Raw genomic sequence first — 19,808 nt, forward strand, 5'->3', positions numbered from 1 at the left:
AACTAGTGAAAATAATCATCATCATTCAAAATTCCAGAACAACTTATTAGTTATTCTGTGATATTTTCTGTCTGCTGAATTGTTGAGTTGATTATGTAGACAATTCAATTTGTTCATGTAGCCTACATTATTTCCTCATGTAGACAATTCAATTAGTTCTAACATTCTGGGTAGGTTTCGATACACATAGAAACCATGCTGTAACAAAAGAACAGAAACTGCAGTCGTCTCCAATCAAACAAGGTTAACCTCAATTATGGGTTTCCACCTCTTGTAGCCGGAGTTCATCATGTGATCGAAGTAGCTGCGGGCGTTGTCTGGATCATTTGCCTGCCTATTGCTCCACATGCCGGAGTAAAATGTGATCGAAGTACAATAACATCTGGCTTGATGCCCCTTTCATCCATCAATTTCAGAATTCTCTCACCATCTTCGATGCCATCTTCCTTAGAATAAGCATCAATAAGCTTAGAGTAATCACGAACGTTCGCCTCGAAAGATTCCTCGTTCAACAAAAGCTCAGCAACCTGCTAATACATGAATTTGCCATGAACACAAATGATTGTTATTCTTGTTTGTTGGAAATGTAGGGAACATATTTTCCAGACGCAAAGATGATTAAAATCTTTAGAGAGACCTTGAGAGGTCATGATCCAATGACTATACATTAAAATGCTACGATAATGGTTCATTTAGCAACATGAAGGAATTGAAGAAAATAAAACTTATAAACAGTAACAGGTACCAGGTTAGTTCAAGCTATTATGATTCGGAAAAAGAATCGATGTTTAGCTAATTAGGATGTATGCAAATTATTCATCTCTGTGAAAACTCAGCTACAAGATTATTGTATAAGAAAAGAAGCCAATATCAGACGCATTGAGGGGCATATTTATATCCTCTGCTTGAATCATCGAAACTTTCGATTACTTGAATATATATGAAAGAGTGAATAACAAATTCACTACTAAAATGACTTCTGAAGAGTTAACTGAAAGCACATTTTAGTAAAAACCATCTTTATCATGGGAAATAGGACTTTGCTAATATCAGTTAATAATTTCTGAGGAACTTTCTTTCTGGTTAGAATGATCTTAAATAGGTCTGTTACATAAAATAGACAAGATTGACTGTCTCCATAGACAATTAAGACCAAGAGTAGACAAACGAGAGCTGATTGGAATAGTTCAAATAATAGGTTCATGAATTTGGTGTTAAATCATACACCATATAGGGAATTGGAATAGTTCCAAAGATATTGAAATTCAAATCCAAAGTTCAATAAACATATAGAAATAGTTCTAGGCTTGAAAATTCTAGATAATCCTAAAAACTCACTGTTGAGTTACATTTCATGAGAAGGTGTTTGCATCCACTCACAATTTTTTCACCATTAGTAAGAAAAAAGGTTGAGGGAAAAGAAGGAACTATGATAATCAATACAGGAAATTTGAACAGAGAAGAGGAATTAAAGAGTACAGACTGCTTTTAGCAATAGGACACCACCATTGCTATCTCAAGGTGATTAAAGAGAGGAATGGAACAAATCTGATAAGTATCTATTCCCTGATTCTTAGTTCTTAAAACATATCATATGCTAAAAACTTTGACATGTTATACCATAACCTTTTTCGTTCAATCTAGCTATTTTGTTTGGGCTGAATAGAAATATAAAATCTTCAATTTTCTACTTCCTATAAATCCAAAGGCTAATAAATTTGCTCTAGCACATCAACAAAAACCTAAAAGGTCATAAAATGCATCGATAAATCTAAACTATGATAAATGTAAACTCAATAATTAGCCTTGATATTCTCATCACAAATTTGACAAGTATAGTTACAAATTGTGCAATTAAAACATGTTCCACTTCGAATTTTACAGATTATTATGTTACAGGAATGAACAATTGACAACTATTTGATGCAAGAGTTTGATTGATTTAAAGAAACTTTCAAGGCAAAGTGGACACACAAATACAATGATCAAAATAAGAGGGAAAACTGACCTTCATGTACAAAAGAGCATTTTTCTCCTTGATTCGATCGAGCAACGCAAGCCAATCAGCCCTCCTTGGGCGTAGGAGCTCCTTCCATTCTTCTAACAATGGCGCCGGATCATCATCATTCAATGAAAGGATACTGTCCTCAACCTTCTTACACTTCCCATCTACAGACTGCAATGGCTCTCGTGGCTCACCGGGCACATAGCCTTCATCAAACTCTGCTGCCTTCTCAGCCACTTCCGCCCACTTGGGATGCGACAGTCCAATCCATATATCTTGAATTTGATCTTTCCTTTCCTCTGCGGCAAAGAGGTCACCTTTGACTCTGCATCATTTTCCTTTGCAAGAGAGGTACGCTGTTCATCACTCCCAGATGTCAAAAGCACTCTTTTCTCTCGCTCTTCTTGCTCTTGAGCTTGCTTCCGCATCTTATCCAGGCTCTGGTAGAACTTGACATCCTCCAGCTTTTCCCTCGCCCACTTGAAACGGAGCTCACGGAGCATTGGCCCGCGGATGCCAATGTCCGCTGCAAACCGGCACATCTCCTTGACCTCCTCGGAGTGGATATACTTTTTGAGGTCCTCCCTCATCCGGTCCCTCTGCATGGCCTGTTGCACCGAGTTGCTCACCTCCACGACGGTCTTCCAGAGGTCCTCGCTGAGCTCGACGGGGGAGTCCTCAACGGCTGCAGCAGAATCCATCAAGGCAACAACTTTCTGGCAGATAACAAGTAGCATGGAGTCGACAATCTCCTTGGGGAGGTCCGGGTAGGCGTCATTGATCTGAGGGCGGATGGCCCAAACAAAGCGGGAAAGGAACTCGTTCAAGGCACTATCTTCCTCGTCCTCTGCCTGTGGGGTAGCCAATCGGAGGATGCGAGATGGATCAGGTTCGACCGGTTGGGAGCTTCCGGCGACGAAAGGCTGGCCATGGAGGGAACGAGATCAGAGGAAGAAGAGGGGACGGGTTGATGTAAAGGAGGCGAAAGGAGAGAGCAGGAGCCGCGCGTTAGAACGGAGGTGGGAGAGGACGAGGGATCGCTCGTGGAATGTGGATTGCAGAACCTCCTTCTTAAACCCTAATCTGAACCCAATGCGGCGGCGGCGGCGGCGGCGGCGATCTCCTGAAAAAACATTTACTAAATATTAGATTTATTATTATTATTAGTTTCTCTTTTAAAATATTAGAATAAGTAATTTAATTTATTATTATTATTATTATTATTATTATTATAGGAAAAAGTTTTTCGTCGTAAAAATCTTTTTCGAATTTTTTATTTCTGTCCTCCCAAGTAAACAGGGACGCGGGTTAGGGCAGCACTTCGGTCGCAGCAGAGAGCCAGACGTCGCACGCTGTATTTCTCCTCCGCCGCGCTGCTGCCGAATCCCGACCCTCCTTCGATCCATGGCGTCTATCGACACGGACGTCGACATGGTTCCAGTCGGTGAAGGTTCAAGCGTCGGCGTCGCGGGCTCATCCTCCGCCGCCGCTTCCTCCTTGTCGAAAAAGCCAAAGAGGTTCGAGATCAAGAAGTGGAACGCTGTCGCCCTCTGGGCCTGGGGTATGCGTCCTAGTCACGAGTTTTTGAAGGATTCTATTATGGATTGTCCTCTTTGCTGTTTGATTTCTTTGATTTTCTGTGCTCGAGTCCTCCGAGTAGATAGACTAATTTTATGGTATTTTGCAGATATTGTGGTGGACAACTGCGCTATTTGTAGGAATCACATCATGGATCTCTGTGAGTTTTTTCACTTCCCATGATTTCTGGGTTTTCTGCAGTCTTTCTTTTGCACATGTTTTTAGTGTTTATGTAGTTTAAATTAGTAGGGTTTTTGATTTAATACTCAGTTATTTAACGATGTTAGCTCTGTGGTCTGTTTTCAGGCATCGAGTGCCAGGCTAACCAGGCGAGTGCGACTAGCGAGGAGTGCACAGTGGCTTGGGGTATGCTTCGCGTTTCCTTATTTTTATTTTTAACAACAAATTGGAGGACTTCTGAGAACATGGCACAACCGATTCTTTAGTATTCTACGATTGTTTTCAAAATTTCAGTTTAATTTTATGTTCTTGTTGCATGAAAAAAAATTCAGCCAATAACTAATCCTACAGACCAACGTCGAAACATTTTTGTCTCTTTCATATTATCACAAAATTGAATAGTTATCCCAGAGTGAATTTTGAAGAGAACTTGATGATGATTTTAGGGTGTATCGTTTGCACTTGCATATGGAGAACATTAGATATGTATAGTTTGCACTTCGATATGAAAGAGTTAGAAAACTTTTAGTATTATGAGATATTGTATATGAAGTGTGTTACAGGGATAATTTTGATATCCAACCAATCAGAAAAGTGTACTGTAAAATATCAGATATGACACCGCTAGATCATCTTGATGCTTGAATAAGTTATACCTAAAAGTATAATGTCACGATGAAATTTTCTAGGGAATGGCAAGAAACATAAGTTTAGGACATGCAATTTGATAATTATACATGCTAAAAAATGGCTGCATTCTGGATCTAAGTCCTAGAGTTATGTTGGTAGAGTACAGGGCACTTTCTATCATATTTATTCCCAACATGTCTTTCTGTCTTATTTGTTCCCAACATAGGTTATTATGTTATCTGCTGTTTGGCATGAACAAACATCTGATAGAAGCATTGTTTCGGACTGCATCTGTGGTTGGCACAAGAGTATGAATGGTCTGTCATTTCTAATTTTGTTATGAGTGGAGCTTAAAAACAGATTGCAGTTTGATATGGTTGAGATGTGTCAGACTTGTAGGATTTGTTCTCTCAGGATCATAGACTTTTTATTTACAGACAAAAGGCATTATATTTACAGGAAAATCACAATGATTTTGGCCTAATTGATGACTTTATATGCAATCGATGAAAAATATTGAAACCTTTATATATATATAAATATTCTCACTATGTCAAGCTAACAATTACATAAATTTACATTTGTTACCAACTTAGACTTTTGGTATGTAAAGAAAGATAGCCTTGGTAATTTTGCAGATACACATCTACAACGCCTCACAGACACCACTTATTGTGTTCCTTTGATCATCCATTAGTTCTGTCATTTTTTTCTTTGTTTTTTATTTATTTATCTTGTTTGGACAGGGGTCTGCAATCATGCCTTCCATTTTCATTGCATCAGCCGTTGGCTTAAAACTCGTCAAGTCTGTCCCTTGGGTAAACAATCTTGTCTCCCCCCGCTCAATCTCAGAATTTTCTGCCTACATGTCTCTCATACTTTTACCTGATAATGCCTTTTCTTCATTACAGACAACAGTGAATGGGAGTTCCAGAAATATGGTCACTAGAATAGTTATTGCTGCAGAAGGTGCTTCCAATGCAGTTTGGATCATCCAGAAGATGCTAAAACTCGTATTTACTTGACTTGCACTTTGTTTACAATTAAGCCAACCTACTGCAAATTTCTCCAATACAAATTGGTTTTAATGCTGATGAAAGTACTTGTCATGCTGTATTTGTGGTTTCATACTCTACTATTAGTCAGTACTTGTTCTGTGTGATCAATTTAATGTATTTCCCTACTTCCAGTACTTGTTATACCACATGGATTTGATGAATTACATGCCCACGTTGACCTGGTTGATGTTTCTAGGCTGAGATAGAAGTTCTAGAGGGAGAAGGACAAGGAAAATTGTTGGTCAATAAAACAATAGTGATTTATAATCCATTTGAATGTTCCTGATGACAAGGGCGGTCTTATTTCGCAGTGTGTTTGAAAAGCGAGACTTTAGTTATTCTTCGAGAAAAGTGTGTTTTTTTTTTCCAACGTCGCGTTGGAAAATAATCAATGCAACTGCCATCTTCCTAAGCAACTTTGGAATTTGTTGCAAAAGGTTAAATGAAGACTTATTTGAAGTCAACAATCAATTCTTTTTCCTATTTGACTTGCTCTCCTACTATTGTGATTGATCTAGTATCTAGATGGTTTCATGAATTATTTTGTCACGAGCAAATTTTATGTTAATATGAAGTGTGTAAATACAAGTTATATCTAATGTGAAAGAGCAATTAAGTGAATGTTTGCCCTCGAGAGATCATCTCTTTTTAAAAAAATATTAAAAGGATATTATATTTTGTATTAAAAATATTTTTTATTTCAAAGTAATTATTCTATAGCTATTTCAATATTATTATATCACGTATTTTGTAGATAAATAATATAATAGGATGTCTTTTTATTTTGTTTTTAATTTTTACCCATTAAATTAGAAAATTCTATCGGATAGTGAATTGTCCCCAGCTAATGATCTATCAAGGCACGCATGGTATCCTCGATCCGAATCAAATTATATATTCGAATAATTTAATGCTGTTTGATCAATTTAATAAATTAATTCAAATATTATTCAAAAAATTATTTACATCGAAATTAAAAACAAAAAGCTTTCTAGAAGACTAGTCACGTGATTGGGAGCACGCAACCGCGAACCGAAACTAGAACACCCACGTCGTGCGTCCGCACCGAGCGAAGCCTCGACGACTGCAACGGCGGTCCTCACTATTAGTTTTAAACCTACCACACGTCCATCGACGGTCCAGATTCGACCCCTTGGACTGCGGATAAATCGCATCCGACGGTTGAGAATACTGACTTACTTCCCACGCTTTCCGCCCTCTATAAAAGTCGTCTTCGTTCGTTTTCTTCTCCATCAAATCAGATCGGAAATCGAGATGGCGACGGAAAGCCTGGCGCCGGCGACGCCTCCCTACTACTCCTCGTTCCCCAGCTTCGGAAGAGCACCCGTCGAGTACGAAAAGACAGCGTACGATGGCTCCGACTCCCCCACTTTCGGCGGCGCTCACCGCGTGGAGCCGCTGCCTCCGCCGGTCAAAGCCTCTGCCGACGGCGACGACGAAGAATACGACGCTTCCAGCGATGATTTCGAGTTTTCCGTCGAATCGAATGACGCTTTTGGGTTTCCTTCCGCCGACGCGGACGAGATCTTCTCCGGCGGGCGGATGCTCCCGGTCTACCCTGTCTTCAATCGCGATCTCATCCGCCGCCCGGCGGGAGCCGAGGAGCCGGCGGCCGACGCGATACCCATCCGGAAGCTTCTAATCGCGGAGGAGGAGGCGGAGCGGGAGGAGTCCTCGCGGGAGCGCCCTCCGGAGCGGTGCAAGAAAAGCGCCTCCACCGGGACGCTGCGGGGTCTGCTCCGTAACTTTACGGTCGGACGGAGCCACAGCGACGGGAAGGATAAGTTCGTGTTCATCAAGGCGTCAGAGGCGTCGGCGTCGGCGTCGGCGTCGGCGAAGAAGATGATCTCCAACAAGGGCGCGAAGAAGGGGCCGCGGGCGGCGGAGGCAGATGCAGTCACCGCCCAGCCTCCCTTATATGGCAAGGGAGGAGCAAACAACAAGGCGGTGAAGGGACCGCGGCGGTCATTCTTACCGTACAGACAGGAACTACTGGGGCTGTTCGCTCCTGCCAACGCACTCACGCATAATCCCCATAAAAGAAATCCGTTTTATTATTAACAAATATCCATTATTATCTTTTTCATCTCATTTTGTAGAGAAAACAATTCTTATTGAAATTTTTTGTGTCCAAAAATAAGAAAATCTTTATTATTAACAATTTCGATCTGAAAATTCCAACTAATAAATGAAGATGAAAATAGTGGATGTATATTGATACGGCGGGATGATAATATCTTACCAAGGTATCTTGATAACAATTCAATATAGTTCAGTCAGTCGAATTATCACTCCTTCGACTAGATTAATTAAGAATGTTTATGATACGATGGAATGATAATACCTCATCAAGGATAAAATTATAAAATCAATTCGTTTTTAAGATTAAAAAAATTCTAAAATTGATTCATCCAAAAATAAGAAACATATGGAATCTTATTAAATAAAAAAAATTAGAACGGATATTTACAATATTTCTTAAACGGATATTAATATTTCGAAAATCAACTACTATAAAAAAAGTAACCCCATAAGTACAAGTAAACACACATAAATCCTAACTTCCACAAGTTATTAAATTCCTTACGTCAAACCCTAACTTGAACATTGGTTTACCAGGATCCACCTCCAATGTCATTTTAATCCTCTTTTTTAATACTTTTCAAATCTTTTCATCTCTCCGGACAATTCTCTTCGAGGAACGTGCATGTCAACAATTCTAAATCGACGTTTAAACCATCCACAATATATTAGCTGGAACATATATATATTCTTAGAATAACTCGTCCAACTTGAGAATTTCACAAGAGTTGACTAGGGAGATGGGAATAAGTCAACTGCTGAATAAGTATATAAAATACTGCAAACACAATATTTATTCATGAAAATTAAATGAGACCATTGACCCTTGGAGTTGACCACAATTTAGCTGAGAGGCCAGTAGTCAACATAAAGAAAGGAAAGGTGACTCAAGCAGCCACAGGGCTCAAGCCAGACGAGAGCTGTAAATTGGCAGCATAGTCCCGAGCCCAGAGATCATAATGCACGATCTCCTCCAGGGAAGGGCTGGCGACGAGTTCGTTTCTGTGAGCATCGCATGTGAGTTCCACTACCTTGAATATGTCCAGATAGTTGATTCTGCAAAGTGGACACAGAATTTGTAGTTCTCTTCTAAAGAATGAAGCATCAAAGGAATTGAAATAAGGGAGAAGTAAGTACTTCTCATTGATGAACAGCTCCACTGCCTTCTCATTTGCAGCACTAAGGACTCCTGTCATCGTGCCCCCGGCTCGGCCAGCTGCATAGGCAAGATCCATGGAAGGGTACTTCACATTATCCGGAGCTTTGAAGGTCAATGAGCCTTGCCTGAGATTGTGCCAAGTGCGAATTCACCATAAGTTTTCTAGTTTGTTCATCATGAAATACATAACAAATTAGATTAGAATCTCATACTTGCAAAGATCAAGTCGAGGCCATGTAATCTCTGAGCAATGGATTCTGTCTGGCCATGATAATGTGTAGAGGATTGGAAGGCGCATATCAGGCCACCCTAATTGAGCCAAGACAGATGAGTCCTGCAAAGTAAACATGAATCAGTTCAGAACTATGGGTTGAATATGACAGTAGTTGTTGACAAAAATCTATAAAGAGGATCAGAGATAATGGGTTTACGATAGAATTTACCTCAGTCTCAACCATGGAGTGGATTATCGATTGTGGATGAATCACAATCTCTATATTATCATAATCTGCTCCAAACAAGTAGTGCGCTTCGATGACTTCTAGTCCCTGTACGACGAAGAATATTCTAGTTGAATCTGAAAATGTAGGGTGTGGAATCGATAACAAATTTTATGATAATGCTGACAATACCTTGTTGAACAGGGTTGCAGAATCCACAGTGATCTTTTTGCCCATGTTCCAGTTTGGATGCTTCAAAGCATCAGCAACCTTCACATCTTTTAATTTTTCAACAGGCAAATCCCTATGTCAAACACCAAAGTAGGTGTTTCAATAACTTACTTGATGCTAAATCAAAGGTGGGAACAGAGAATTGGATAACCGATATCTGCAAACATAAACAGTCTCGCATTCTTTTTGAGAAAGAAGGAATGAACCTCAGTTACAAGAAACTAGAATCAGACCAGCCAGTCTGACCGGAAAACACCAGAGGTGTCCTAGGTCTATAATGTGAATTTCTGATGATCATATTTTAAAGTACAGGTAGTAAAACTTTATGTTGAATTGAGATGTATAATTTACAAGTTATAATGTCTATTAGGTACTTAAAATTAATATTCAATCTTATCATAGATCTGATTTGAAAATTACACATTCTTAGTTTTTATTAATATCTAATTTTCAAGTTTTAAAAATGATATGTCTTTTTATGTTAGCTAATTTTTAGATACTTAATTTCTGGTTATTAATTAGCTTAACCAGGTCAATTTTCAGTCCAACATGCAATTCAGCCAGTGAACAGGGTCACCCAAAGCTTCTCAAATTCAATTTATAGTTTGATTCTGATAAGTGTGGTCTAACTAACATGATGCATAAGCAATGGACTGATCATACGATTGTCACACGACCCATAGGTCCCCACTCTTGTGTGTCTAGAACTATGCCCAAACCAGATAATTGTTAGCATTTTAAAGTCATTTATAAAAGATGAAAAATGGAAGCTACTTTGCAGTTCTTATACCTGAAGGCTCCACCTGATGCAGTCAAAATTATGCGTCGAAGTGCACCCTCTGACAAGCCTTGGATACACTGAGAAAAAATGATACTTTCTGAAGATCAGGAATCTGGGAAACTAAATCCAGCCTTTAATGAAAAACAGAATTTTGGAGCAAAAGGAGATGAAATCACCAACTGCTAATTGAATGAGTGATGCGTCGAGAAATGAATACCTGGAATATGGCAGAATGTTCTGAATCAGCAGGAAGAATTTTCACATTGTGTTTGTGCGCAAGTGGTAGCACAAAAGGACCACCAGCAATAAGAGTTTCTTTATTTGCCAAGGCTATGTCTTTCCCAGCCTTAATAGCAGCAACTGTAGGCTGATCATATAAAATTGGATTAATTTGAAGCATTAAGCTGAAACTAGAGAGAATAATTATTAGATCCAGATGTGTTTTGCATCAGTATATGTAGCTTTTTGAATAATTCTAATGCAAAAAATAAAACCACCATATAAAATTTCAAATAACCAAAAACATTAGGAAATTGTATGAAAAAGAACTAGAATACTTCAAAACTATCAATCAAGATATTCTTCTTCTCCTGAATGTAGAACACTTATAAAACCAGAGCTCTTAAGTTTCAGCCATTACAGGTGTCACAAGCACCATTGAAAAATGAACGCAATGATGATAAATAAGTTGGTATGCTGGATCATGTTGAACTAGCTCATTGCATATATGAGTATTCAAAGTAAGTGCATGCACATTGATTTAATATCCAACACATATTCTTTGTGTTTCTCTTGTGATGAAATCTGAAGAAGCATTTGCAACCTAATGCAAGGTCAAAGGAACATAGTTAAGAAAAAGGTCACTATCAGTATTCTCAGCCAGTCTTGGTGTTCACAATCTTCTAAATTATGAAATGGTACTCAATGACCTTCTGAGAAGGAAAAGCAAATTAGTTGTTATAGGGTTGATCTACAATAAGGTAAATTTCAAAAAGATACAGTTTGACAGATCAAATATTAGTCTATCCTGTCAAGAAGAGCAGCATCAAGTCAACCGAAAAGGTTCATCGTCTAATTGTTTATTTTCAATGCCAATTTTCTTTTTGATGTTTTAAGTGGCACCACGATCATTCAAAACATAAACTATCATGAAATATGCATCAAGGTAATCTAAATTACAGGATAACAGTATCGAGAAAGAATTTAAAAAATAATGCTATTACCTTCAGTCCTGCACATCCTACTATTCCTGTAACTACAGTGACGGCATCAGGATGGCGAGCAACCTAAAAACGCATATCAGAATAATGTTAACTTAAGAACAGTTCAAACAGTTCACAATATATGCAAACAGAAAATTACTTCTACAATGCCTTCCTCTCCAGGAATGATTTCAGGCTTGTGTTCAACATCCTCCAAGGCCTTTTTAAGTTCAGCAATCAGTGACTCATTTCTAACAGAAACCAGTTGAGGTCTGAATCTCTTTATCTGGTCAAAGGGAAAAAAGGAGATTCGACTTTTAGACAGTACAATGACATTAATGTAACTCTAGCATAACTAGTATTACCTGATCGGCGAGGAGTGTCACATTGGAACCAGCTGCAAGAGCAACAACCTTAAACTTCTCTGGGTTTTCAGCAACTATATCCAATGTCTGTACGCATCAAAATTTGGTGTCATAATTCAAAATAGTGGTGCTCATTCGTACAACTTGGATCGACAACTAGTAGTTTCTAAAAGATCATCTAGAATATTGAAAGTAAACATTCATGAGATCCCTTAAGTAAATATTCCCCTAATGTGCCAATAGTTTGATAAAAAAATACTACAGGATACACAATAAGAGGAAATCTATGTTGTCACTGCCTTCAGCTTTATACCTGAGTTCCAATTGACCCAGTGGATCCAACAATAGAAATAGGCTTTGGTCCATCCCAAGTCTTGTGTCCCGGTTCCACAACAGCTCGGCCAGGCCATGCCGGTGGAAGCCCCTGCTGCATGGAACAACTTGCTCTCCAGAATTGAATTTTTGCTCCCTTTTGTTTTTGTGCCAAAGGAAGGCACACTGAGAAAGGAAATGCCAAATAAAAATTCACATCTATTCGTTCGAACACAAGTAACAAACCCCTACACTTAAATTGTTCGAAGCATAAGCGAAGTTTGTTCTCTGGATTGCTCCAGTAGCTTCAGGAATTGCTGCCCTTTTCTAAAGAATGTTTTTTCTCTCATAAAACTACTTTGAAAAGCTAAAAGTACAATTAAAGAAAAGGATATATCACTTTTGCAAGCTCCAATTGCAGAAAAGAACTGGAACAGAACTAAAATAAGAAAATAAAAATCACAGAAAAGACCTAACCGTAGGGAAACCAAACAAACAAGCTTCTTCGAGTCCAGCTAATTCATTTATGCAACCAAATGTAATTAACAACCAGTCCAAATTAATCACGAAGCTGCTGATTCAAGGTTGGAACTCGAGAGAAATCGGCCCAAATCAACGAAACCGAAACGAAAACCAAGCTACCAGATCAAAGCACACAGCTCGCGTCTCCAGACACAAATTCTCACAAACAAGAAGAAAAACAAAAAAGGTCGCACCTTTGCGCTGGGTAAAGGCGCCCCGGCTGGACTCCAAGAAGGAGACGCCTCCAATCTCTCCCGAAAGCGGCAGTCTGAGCGTCATCTTCGCAACTCGCACTGCCTTCCGCTCTGCAAATTATAGGAGGTTGGAGGGGGGATAAGACGAAGGGGGAATCTCGAATTGCAACGGGCGCAGCGCGGCGGATCCTCAAAATATTATACAGCTAGTCCGTCAGCGCTCCGCCTCCTTCGCCCTCGGCCACTGGAGTTCGGGTGGCTACACTGACGCATTCGGTTGTCGTCTATAGCAAAATCGTACTGTCACACACCTTTCTCCATGTCCTTTCTCTATCTCACATCCATTTATAGCATTCTAGTGATATATTCGAACTGCTACATTGTTCTATAACATTTTCAAACTGTTACAGACCTTTTTCAGAATGCCGTTTTGGATGGAATCGAGTTTTTAGATTTATTTTATTCCAAATTTAAAAGCAGTTAATAGTTTGACATTTAAATTATCCTGATAAATTAATAATCTCTGCTATGGGTCGGTACGATTTGATCTAGAAAGTCAAGATCCGATCTAAGAAGATGACACATCAGACAAAAAATATATTTTCTTAGTTGACTGGCTTGGTTCTACATCCTCGCTCAGCGACCTCAGCTCAGTATTTCACTCAACTTAGGCGCACGAGCTCGACTTAGGAGACCGCTCAGGTTGGCGTCAAACACCCAACTCGACGTTAGGCTCAACTTGGGATCTCACACCCAATCTCTCTCAACGTTTGATTCTAGTCAATCCCGACTCGGTCTCCCTTTGTTAACCATGTTCCACTCCCTCGGTGTCCTACTTAATGCTCAATTGACTCCGCTATAATCATTTCCCTCAATTAGCTAGGCAGGCTGTTGCCAGAAAGATACAGACAATCATATTATATCGTGGGTAATTTTTCATCCCATTAATGCGGCATAGTGGTGCAGTTTGATGCCATATAATGTGGGTGATACTTATCACTACTGCGACGGTGATGGGATGTTCTCTTTACCCAGATTGGATATCTTCTCTGACAAAATCTATCAGGGATATTCTTCTTAATTAAGATAAAACATGCTTCCATTATTCTCTCATCTGCATCTATATATATTTTTTCTCTATCATGGAGACATGTATGCTCGCACATCCACGCTCATAACTTCACTCTTTCTCTTTTTTTCGGTGAAAAAACTGATTTGAGCATCTGAGCGGTTGAACCAGGGCACCTTGACCTCCATTCTAACCGTCTTCTTCCTTGTGTTGTGCAAAGCTTAGGAGTGCACCAGAGTTCATCGTCTGCATCCGTCACTATACGAGGACCCCTTTGATCCTCAATCTGTTTGTCAGATGACTGACGAATCGTTCAAAAGGTGATCTCAACCGGAACAATCTCTTGAGAGTGACCCTTGTAACAAAGGATATATTAAAAAACAAAAGGTTTTTTTTAATTTTCTATTGATATTCAACAATTAATCAAAGGACATATTATTTAAAATTATAAAATTCTCCATATTTATTTTATATTTTTATGTTAAAAAAAAATACTAAAAGTTGTTCTGTGCGTCCGGACAAATGCAGCAGTTTGTCTCATAATCTTCAACGTGCAAGGGATCACAATCATGCACTATTTAATTTATTAATTTTTATCTATAATATTAAAGAAAATTATCACATCGCCTCTTGATCCTTTCAAAAGTAAAATAAAATAAATAGATATCTTGTTCTTTTTATCCATTTCTATGAATAAATAGATAAAAAAATTGATTCACAGACATTTAAAATCGGTTTTCAGATCAGTTTATATTAAGTTCATCTCAATTTTTCTTTCTTTAAGTGGGGTTTAGGGTTTAGTCCTTTACGTGGATGAGTGATGCTCTTGTTGCCAAGCTAAGCAGTTAACATTACTTGGGTGAATTCCATAGCTCATAGTCTAGGGCTAATTTCCTCTTTTTCTTCGCGGGTTCGAGATGAAAAGAGATCAAAGTGATCAAATTAGTCGAACCTTACCGAAGTCGGGCGAATTCGTAGCCAAATTGACTTTAACTCCGCAAACACTTAGATCTACTAAATTTAAATAGAAATTTAGTTTAAATCGATTGACTTGGGATGGAGACAAGCCAGTTAGATCCGTCAAGAAACGAATCTATCTACCTTTTTATGGATTTTGAAATCTAACACCAATAGTTAGCGGTGGGGCCCAAACTTATGAAGCCCATTCGTGTTGTGATTGGCTGAGGTGGTCGCTTGCACCACACGCAACTCTCCTTCAATTTTAAGCCCAAAAAAAATAGCAAAAAAAAATTATCTTTTTTTTTCTTTTAAAATTGAAGAGGAGAAATTGACTTCGACTACAAATTAATGCTTACACTTTTTTCACCACCAATCGAATCCACTGGGTCCCACTGGAGACGAGACGAATCCAGCCCCCGCCCAGCAAGGAAATTGCGACCCAGCCCTTCCTTTTCTAGAAATTGTCATTGTGAGTAATATGTAAATATGGAAAATGAGCCAGTGGGGTGAATCTTCCGGGAAGGATGTGGCGCCTCGGCCGCCATCGAAGAATTCGCCCACGCCATTTTTTTATTTCTCTTCCCTTTTCTTCCTTTAAATTCATTTCCATCCTTCCTCCCGAATCCAACCAGGTAGGTATTGTCTGCTCTCCTTTGGGTTGTCTGCCTTCCCTTCCCTTCCCTTCCCGTCGCCTTGTTTGCTTGCGTCGCCGGCTTCGTCCGCTTTGAGTTCCTCGAAGAGAATTCGAACTTTGGGGGAGGATCGAGACGCGCTCGATAGGTGAGACCTTCCGGCTTCCGGTCCTGAAAAGATCGAGCCTTTAGCCTTCATTTCCATTATAGCATGCGGAAACTGTTTTTTTGGCGGCGGGTTCTGGCTTTGTTATCTTGAGATCCGTTTCGTCCTGACCTTGACGTGTGCTGCCATCGCCAGATTTGTTTTTTACTTGCTCTTGCAGGGACATCTTTTCTCTCTATCTTTCTATTAGAGTTCCTTGTATCAATCTTGCTCTCTTTTTAAAGGCACGATCTGTTTTTTTTTTTCTTTTTGGTGCTTGTTCGCTGCTTGGTTAAATTCTCTTCAGCGATCTCATTATGGTCATTTTAATACTGACTTCAGTATACTTGGAATTTAAGCAATTTGAAATTCTCTTGGTGCAGGAGTAGATGGCGATTAGTCTCTTAGACGGGAGTGTCAGTTTGCGAAGTGGGTGGAACTTAAACATCAAGAACGATTATCGACATTGTTCTGGATTGTCTAATTTAGCATTCAAGACATGTATCCTAACAGATGCTTCACGGTACGTATCTCACATCAACATCAAATCAGTTGTTTCCTCTTCTTCATAAAGTTGAAATGGGGTCATGGTTCATTTCTGAACTCTGATACATGGTTACTAAAGGTGAAACAATCCTACAACATTTAACCATGAGTTAATCTTCTCCGTCAGGTTTTGTACCATTTCCAGGTTTGGGCATGGGACAACTGTTCGCTCTGTCCAAACTCTATTCACTAGGAGCACTGCTGCAGCTAGACATACTAGAATTGCGTGCTCGCAAGACAGCAATTGTGATACAAAGTTTTTTGATTTTATAGTTGTTGGCAGTGGTGTTGCTGGACTACGGTATGCTCTAGAAGTTTCAAAGTATGGATCTGTTGCTATAATTACTAAAGCTGAACCTCAGGAGAGCAACACAAAGTATGCTCAAGGTGGAGTTAGTGCTGTTTTGTGCCCTTCAGATTCCGTAGAGAGCCACATGCAAGACACAATCATTGCTGGGGCTTATCTTTGTGATGAAGAGACAGTTAGAGTAAGCTTCCTTGGTGTTTCTAATTTCACAATTTTATTCTTGATTCACGCATATTGTATCTTGTATCCTTTTCTCTTTTCTCTCTGATGAAGTATGAAGTATGATTGTGATCGTATTTTAGTAAAAATTTTGAAGCAGTGATCTATGGCTTCTATTCAGTAGTAGGTTATTAGTTATGACAAATATCTCAGAGGATTGTCCAATTACCTTCTAACATTGCCAACTCCAGGTTGTATGCACAGAGGGACCAGATCGGGTAAAGGAATTAATTGCCATTGGTGCTTCATTTGATCATGGCGACGATGGGAAGTTACATCTAGCTAGGGAAGGGGGGCATTCTCATAACAGAATTGTCCATGCAGCTGACATGACTGGGAGAGAGATTGAACGTGCATTGCTCAAGGCTGTTGATGATGAACCAAATATATTTTTGTTTGGTCACCATTTTGCTATTGATCTCTTGACTTCTCAGGTCTGTTCTTATGTTACTGCATGCTTAATTTCTATGGTGGTTATCTAAGGTCTATCCATCACTTATACTTCATCAAGAGCCATAATTAAATGTCATCTCAAGCTGGGCAATCAATATCTCTCAGTACTGATTCAATCTACTAATGGCTAGGAAATTAATAGTAACTGTAACTTCCTAATTGCAATAATTCTAAATTATGGTTATCAATGATGCCCCCCCCCCCCCCCCCCCCCCCCCCCCCCCCCCCCCCCCCCCCCCCCCCCCCCCCCCCTAAACAGTGTCATACCTGGCTTTTACTACTAAAAAAGAAAAGTATTATTATAGGTAGTGCTGGTTGATGAGATAAAAGTGGGTCAATGATGAAACTCTTGGGTTATGGATGATTTCTTTTGAATGAGAAGCCAACTACATGTTTGAATTCACTTGGGACCCCCCACTGAAAGAAGCTTTACCAATTGCCATCTGAGAAAAGATCCTCAGCAAATCTTCTATAGTGTTTTCTGTTCTGGTACATGTTAATCCTGACTAACCAAATTCCATTTGTGGTCTTGCATAAAATCTCTTTTCTGGTCTGGTTAATCAGGTATTTGTTGTTAGCTAGAGGAATGCTCTCTTAGGCAATAAATATTCATATGTTTAGACTGATTTTAACACTAGCTGTCTAGGTGCAATGCAACCATAAACCTTTCTTTCTCATCCAGGCATGGGCCTAGCATTGGTGGGATTGTTTCTCATGGACATGATATATTAGTGATAAATTCATATGTAGCTACACCTTGGCAATTCTTAGGGCACTCTACAATGTTCTTTACATAGTAAAACAGTAACTATGTACCGAAAAGCAAGCGAATCACATAAGCAATTTCATGTTTTTGCAGGATAATGGCGAATCAAATTGCCATGGTGTAGATACATTGAACACAGAAACCCAACAGGTAGCAAAATTATTTCTGTATACAAGCTGTTTATCTGTTAATTCTATTCTAGTCATTGATACCTGCATTATCAATTTTGCATGCCTTTAAATTTCACGGTTGACTGTTCTTTAGATCGTCCGTTTTATCTCTAAAGTGACACTGCTTGCCTCTGGTGGAGCTGGACACATATACCCTACGACGACTAATCCCCCTGTAAGTATCATTTAGCTTTAATAGTTTTCAATGAGTTGAAGTAATTTGATGATTCATTCCTTGTTTTACCAGGAATAATACAAAATCTGATATCGGGTTAAACCTCTTATTATCGTAGTTATGTGCACAATAACATATTTGCCTATGCATTTCCTGTACAGGTAGCAACTGGAGATGGTGTTGCTATGGCACATCGTGCTCAAGCAGTGATTTCAAATATGGAGTAAGTGTCTATTGTGATAGTTGCATTATAACGATATTTTCTCTTTACTTCACTGTTTAACATATTGTCATCTCCATTAACAAGATTTGTGCAGTTCCACCCAACAGCTTTAGCTGATGAAGGCCTCCCAATCAAACCCATTCATAGACGAGAGAATGCTTTTCTGATCACAGAAGCAGTCAGAGGGGATGGAGGCATCCTTTATAACCAGTCGATGCAGAGATTCATGCCGCTGTATGATGAACGGGCAGAACTAGCTCCAAGGGATGTAGTCGCGAGAAGCATCGATGATCAACTGAAAAAGCGTGGAGAGAAGTACGTGCTACTCGACATCAGCCATAAGCCAAGAGAACAAATTCTTTCACACTTCCCCAACATTGCAGCAGAGTGTCTCAGATATGGATTGGACATCACTTGCTCATCGATTCCAGTTGTTCCAGCCGCTCATTACATGTGTGGAGGCATTCGTGCAGGATTGCACGGAGAGACAAACGTTAAAGGTCTCTATGTAGCTGGTGAGGTTGCATGCACAGGATTGCATGGAGCTAATCGACTCGCAAGCAACTCATTGCTCGAAGCACTAGTCTTTGCTCGACGTGCAGTGCAACCCTCAATAGACCATATGGCGAGATCAAACCTTGATATCCACTCTTCCACATTGTGGACCCGTCCGATGCTTCCATCGTCCCTCAAAGGCCATGCAATCCAGGAGATTTTGTTCAGGACGAAGGCAACTAGAGTCGAACTGCAATCTATCATGTGGGAGTTCGTTGGTATAGTGCGCTCCACGAGTCGGTTGAAGAATGCAGAGTGGAAGATTGGAGAGCTGGAGGCTGACTGGGAGGACTTTTTGTTTCGGAGAGGGTGGAAACCTACGATGGTCGGTCTGGAAGCTTGTGAGATGAAGAATCTTTTCTGCTGCGCAAAGCTTGTCGTGAACAGTGCTCTCGCAAGGCAAGAAAGCCGGGGGTTGCATTTTACAGAAGACTTCCCTTTTCTTGAGGAGAGCAAGAGGAAGCCGACGATAATCTTTCCAGCTTCGTTGAAGTTGACATGGAGTTCGCAGCAGGTACAGCAGCTCATAGCTGGTTCACCTCGATGAAACAAAAACATACCTGACAAATGGATCCTCGGTCATTATTTCGCAAGATTGTTCAATACTTTGCACTCTTTTTCCTTCAAGAAACCAGATTATATTTTAGGTATGTGTGTCTGGTTTGCTGTATTGAAGCAATAGACAGACACTCAAGATTCACACTCATTTTTAAGTTCACCTGTTCTTCAACATGGCTAAGAAGCTCGATTGTACTATGATTTTAAGCATCATATAAGCAGTGGATTGTATTATATTTTAGTTGTCTGGTCTCTCTCTCACTATCACTT

At 39.6% G+C, this 19,808-nt stretch overlaps 5 protein-coding genes across 5 annotated transcripts; 3 read left to right on the plus strand and 2 right to left on the minus strand.

Moving 5' to 3' along the window:
- Positions 1 to 287: 287 nt before the first annotated feature.
- On the minus strand, positions 288 to 3,411 carry LOC141827172 (small ribosomal subunit protein mS77 (rPPR2)-like). Its single transcript, XM_074714421.1, is given in 5 exon segments — positions 288 to 527; positions 2,009 to 2,265; positions 2,268 to 2,928; positions 3,070 to 3,128; positions 3,357 to 3,411. Coding segments are annotated over 5 exon segments (1,272 nt in total).
- LOC141827859 (RING-box protein 1a) lies at positions 3,307 to 5,642 on the plus strand. Its single transcript, XM_074715191.1, has 5 exons — positions 3,307 to 3,566; positions 3,693 to 3,743; positions 3,890 to 3,949; positions 5,140 to 5,211; positions 5,305 to 5,642. Exons 1-5 carry the CDS (start codon positions 3,410 to 3,412, stop codon positions 5,340 to 5,342), a joined length of 378 nt encoding a protein of 125 aa, XP_074571292.1. The 5' UTR covers positions 3,307 to 3,409; the 3' UTR covers positions 5,343 to 5,642.
- Positions 5,643 to 6,721: 1,079 nt separating this feature from the next.
- LOC141827858 (uncharacterized) lies at positions 6,722 to 7,599 on the plus strand. Its single transcript, XM_074715190.1, has one exon. The coding sequence runs from the start codon at positions 6,727 to 6,729 to the stop codon at positions 7,531 to 7,533; it is 807 nt and encodes a 268-aa protein (XP_074571291.1). The 5' UTR covers positions 6,722 to 6,726; the 3' UTR covers positions 7,534 to 7,599.
- A 688-nt stretch (positions 7,600 to 8,287) lies between these two features.
- On the minus strand, positions 8,288 to 13,052 carry LOC141827371 (1-deoxy-D-xylulose 5-phosphate reductoisomerase, chloroplastic-like). Its single transcript, XM_074714591.1, has 12 exons — positions 12,761 to 13,052; positions 12,046 to 12,230; positions 11,733 to 11,819; positions 11,528 to 11,653; positions 11,389 to 11,451; positions 10,383 to 10,532; positions 10,175 to 10,242; positions 9,346 to 9,457; positions 9,157 to 9,261; positions 8,926 to 9,047; positions 8,692 to 8,838; positions 8,288 to 8,610 (listed from the first exon to the last, which is right to left on the minus strand). Exons 1-12 carry the CDS (start codon positions 12,843 to 12,845, stop codon positions 8,442 to 8,444), a joined length of 1,419 nt encoding a protein of 472 aa, XP_074570692.1. The 5' UTR covers positions 12,846 to 13,052; the 3' UTR covers positions 8,288 to 8,441.
- Positions 13,053 to 15,362: 2,310 nt separating this feature from the next.
- LOC141825977 (L-aspartate oxidase, chloroplastic) lies at positions 15,363 to 19,774 on the plus strand. Its single transcript, XM_074713242.1, has 8 exons — positions 15,363 to 15,569; positions 15,950 to 16,089; positions 16,240 to 16,600; positions 16,830 to 17,072; positions 17,951 to 18,007; positions 18,122 to 18,202; positions 18,364 to 18,425; positions 18,510 to 19,774. The coding sequence occupies exons 2-8, from the start codon at positions 15,956 to 15,958 to the stop codon at positions 19,525 to 19,527; spliced, it is 1,956 nt and encodes a 651-aa protein (XP_074569343.1). The 5' UTR covers positions 15,363 to 15,569; positions 15,950 to 15,955; the 3' UTR covers positions 19,528 to 19,774.
- Positions 19,775 to 19,808: the final 34 nt, after the last annotated feature.

Source organism: Curcuma longa, chromosome 4 (genome assembly GCF_044706935.1).
Source record: "Curcuma longa cultivar G26 ecotype Majalengka, Jawa Barat chromosome 4, ITB_CL_G26_1.1, whole genome shotgun sequence".
Classification (NCBI taxonomy): domain Eukaryota; kingdom Viridiplantae; phylum Streptophyta; class Magnoliopsida; order Zingiberales; family Zingiberaceae; genus Curcuma; species Curcuma longa.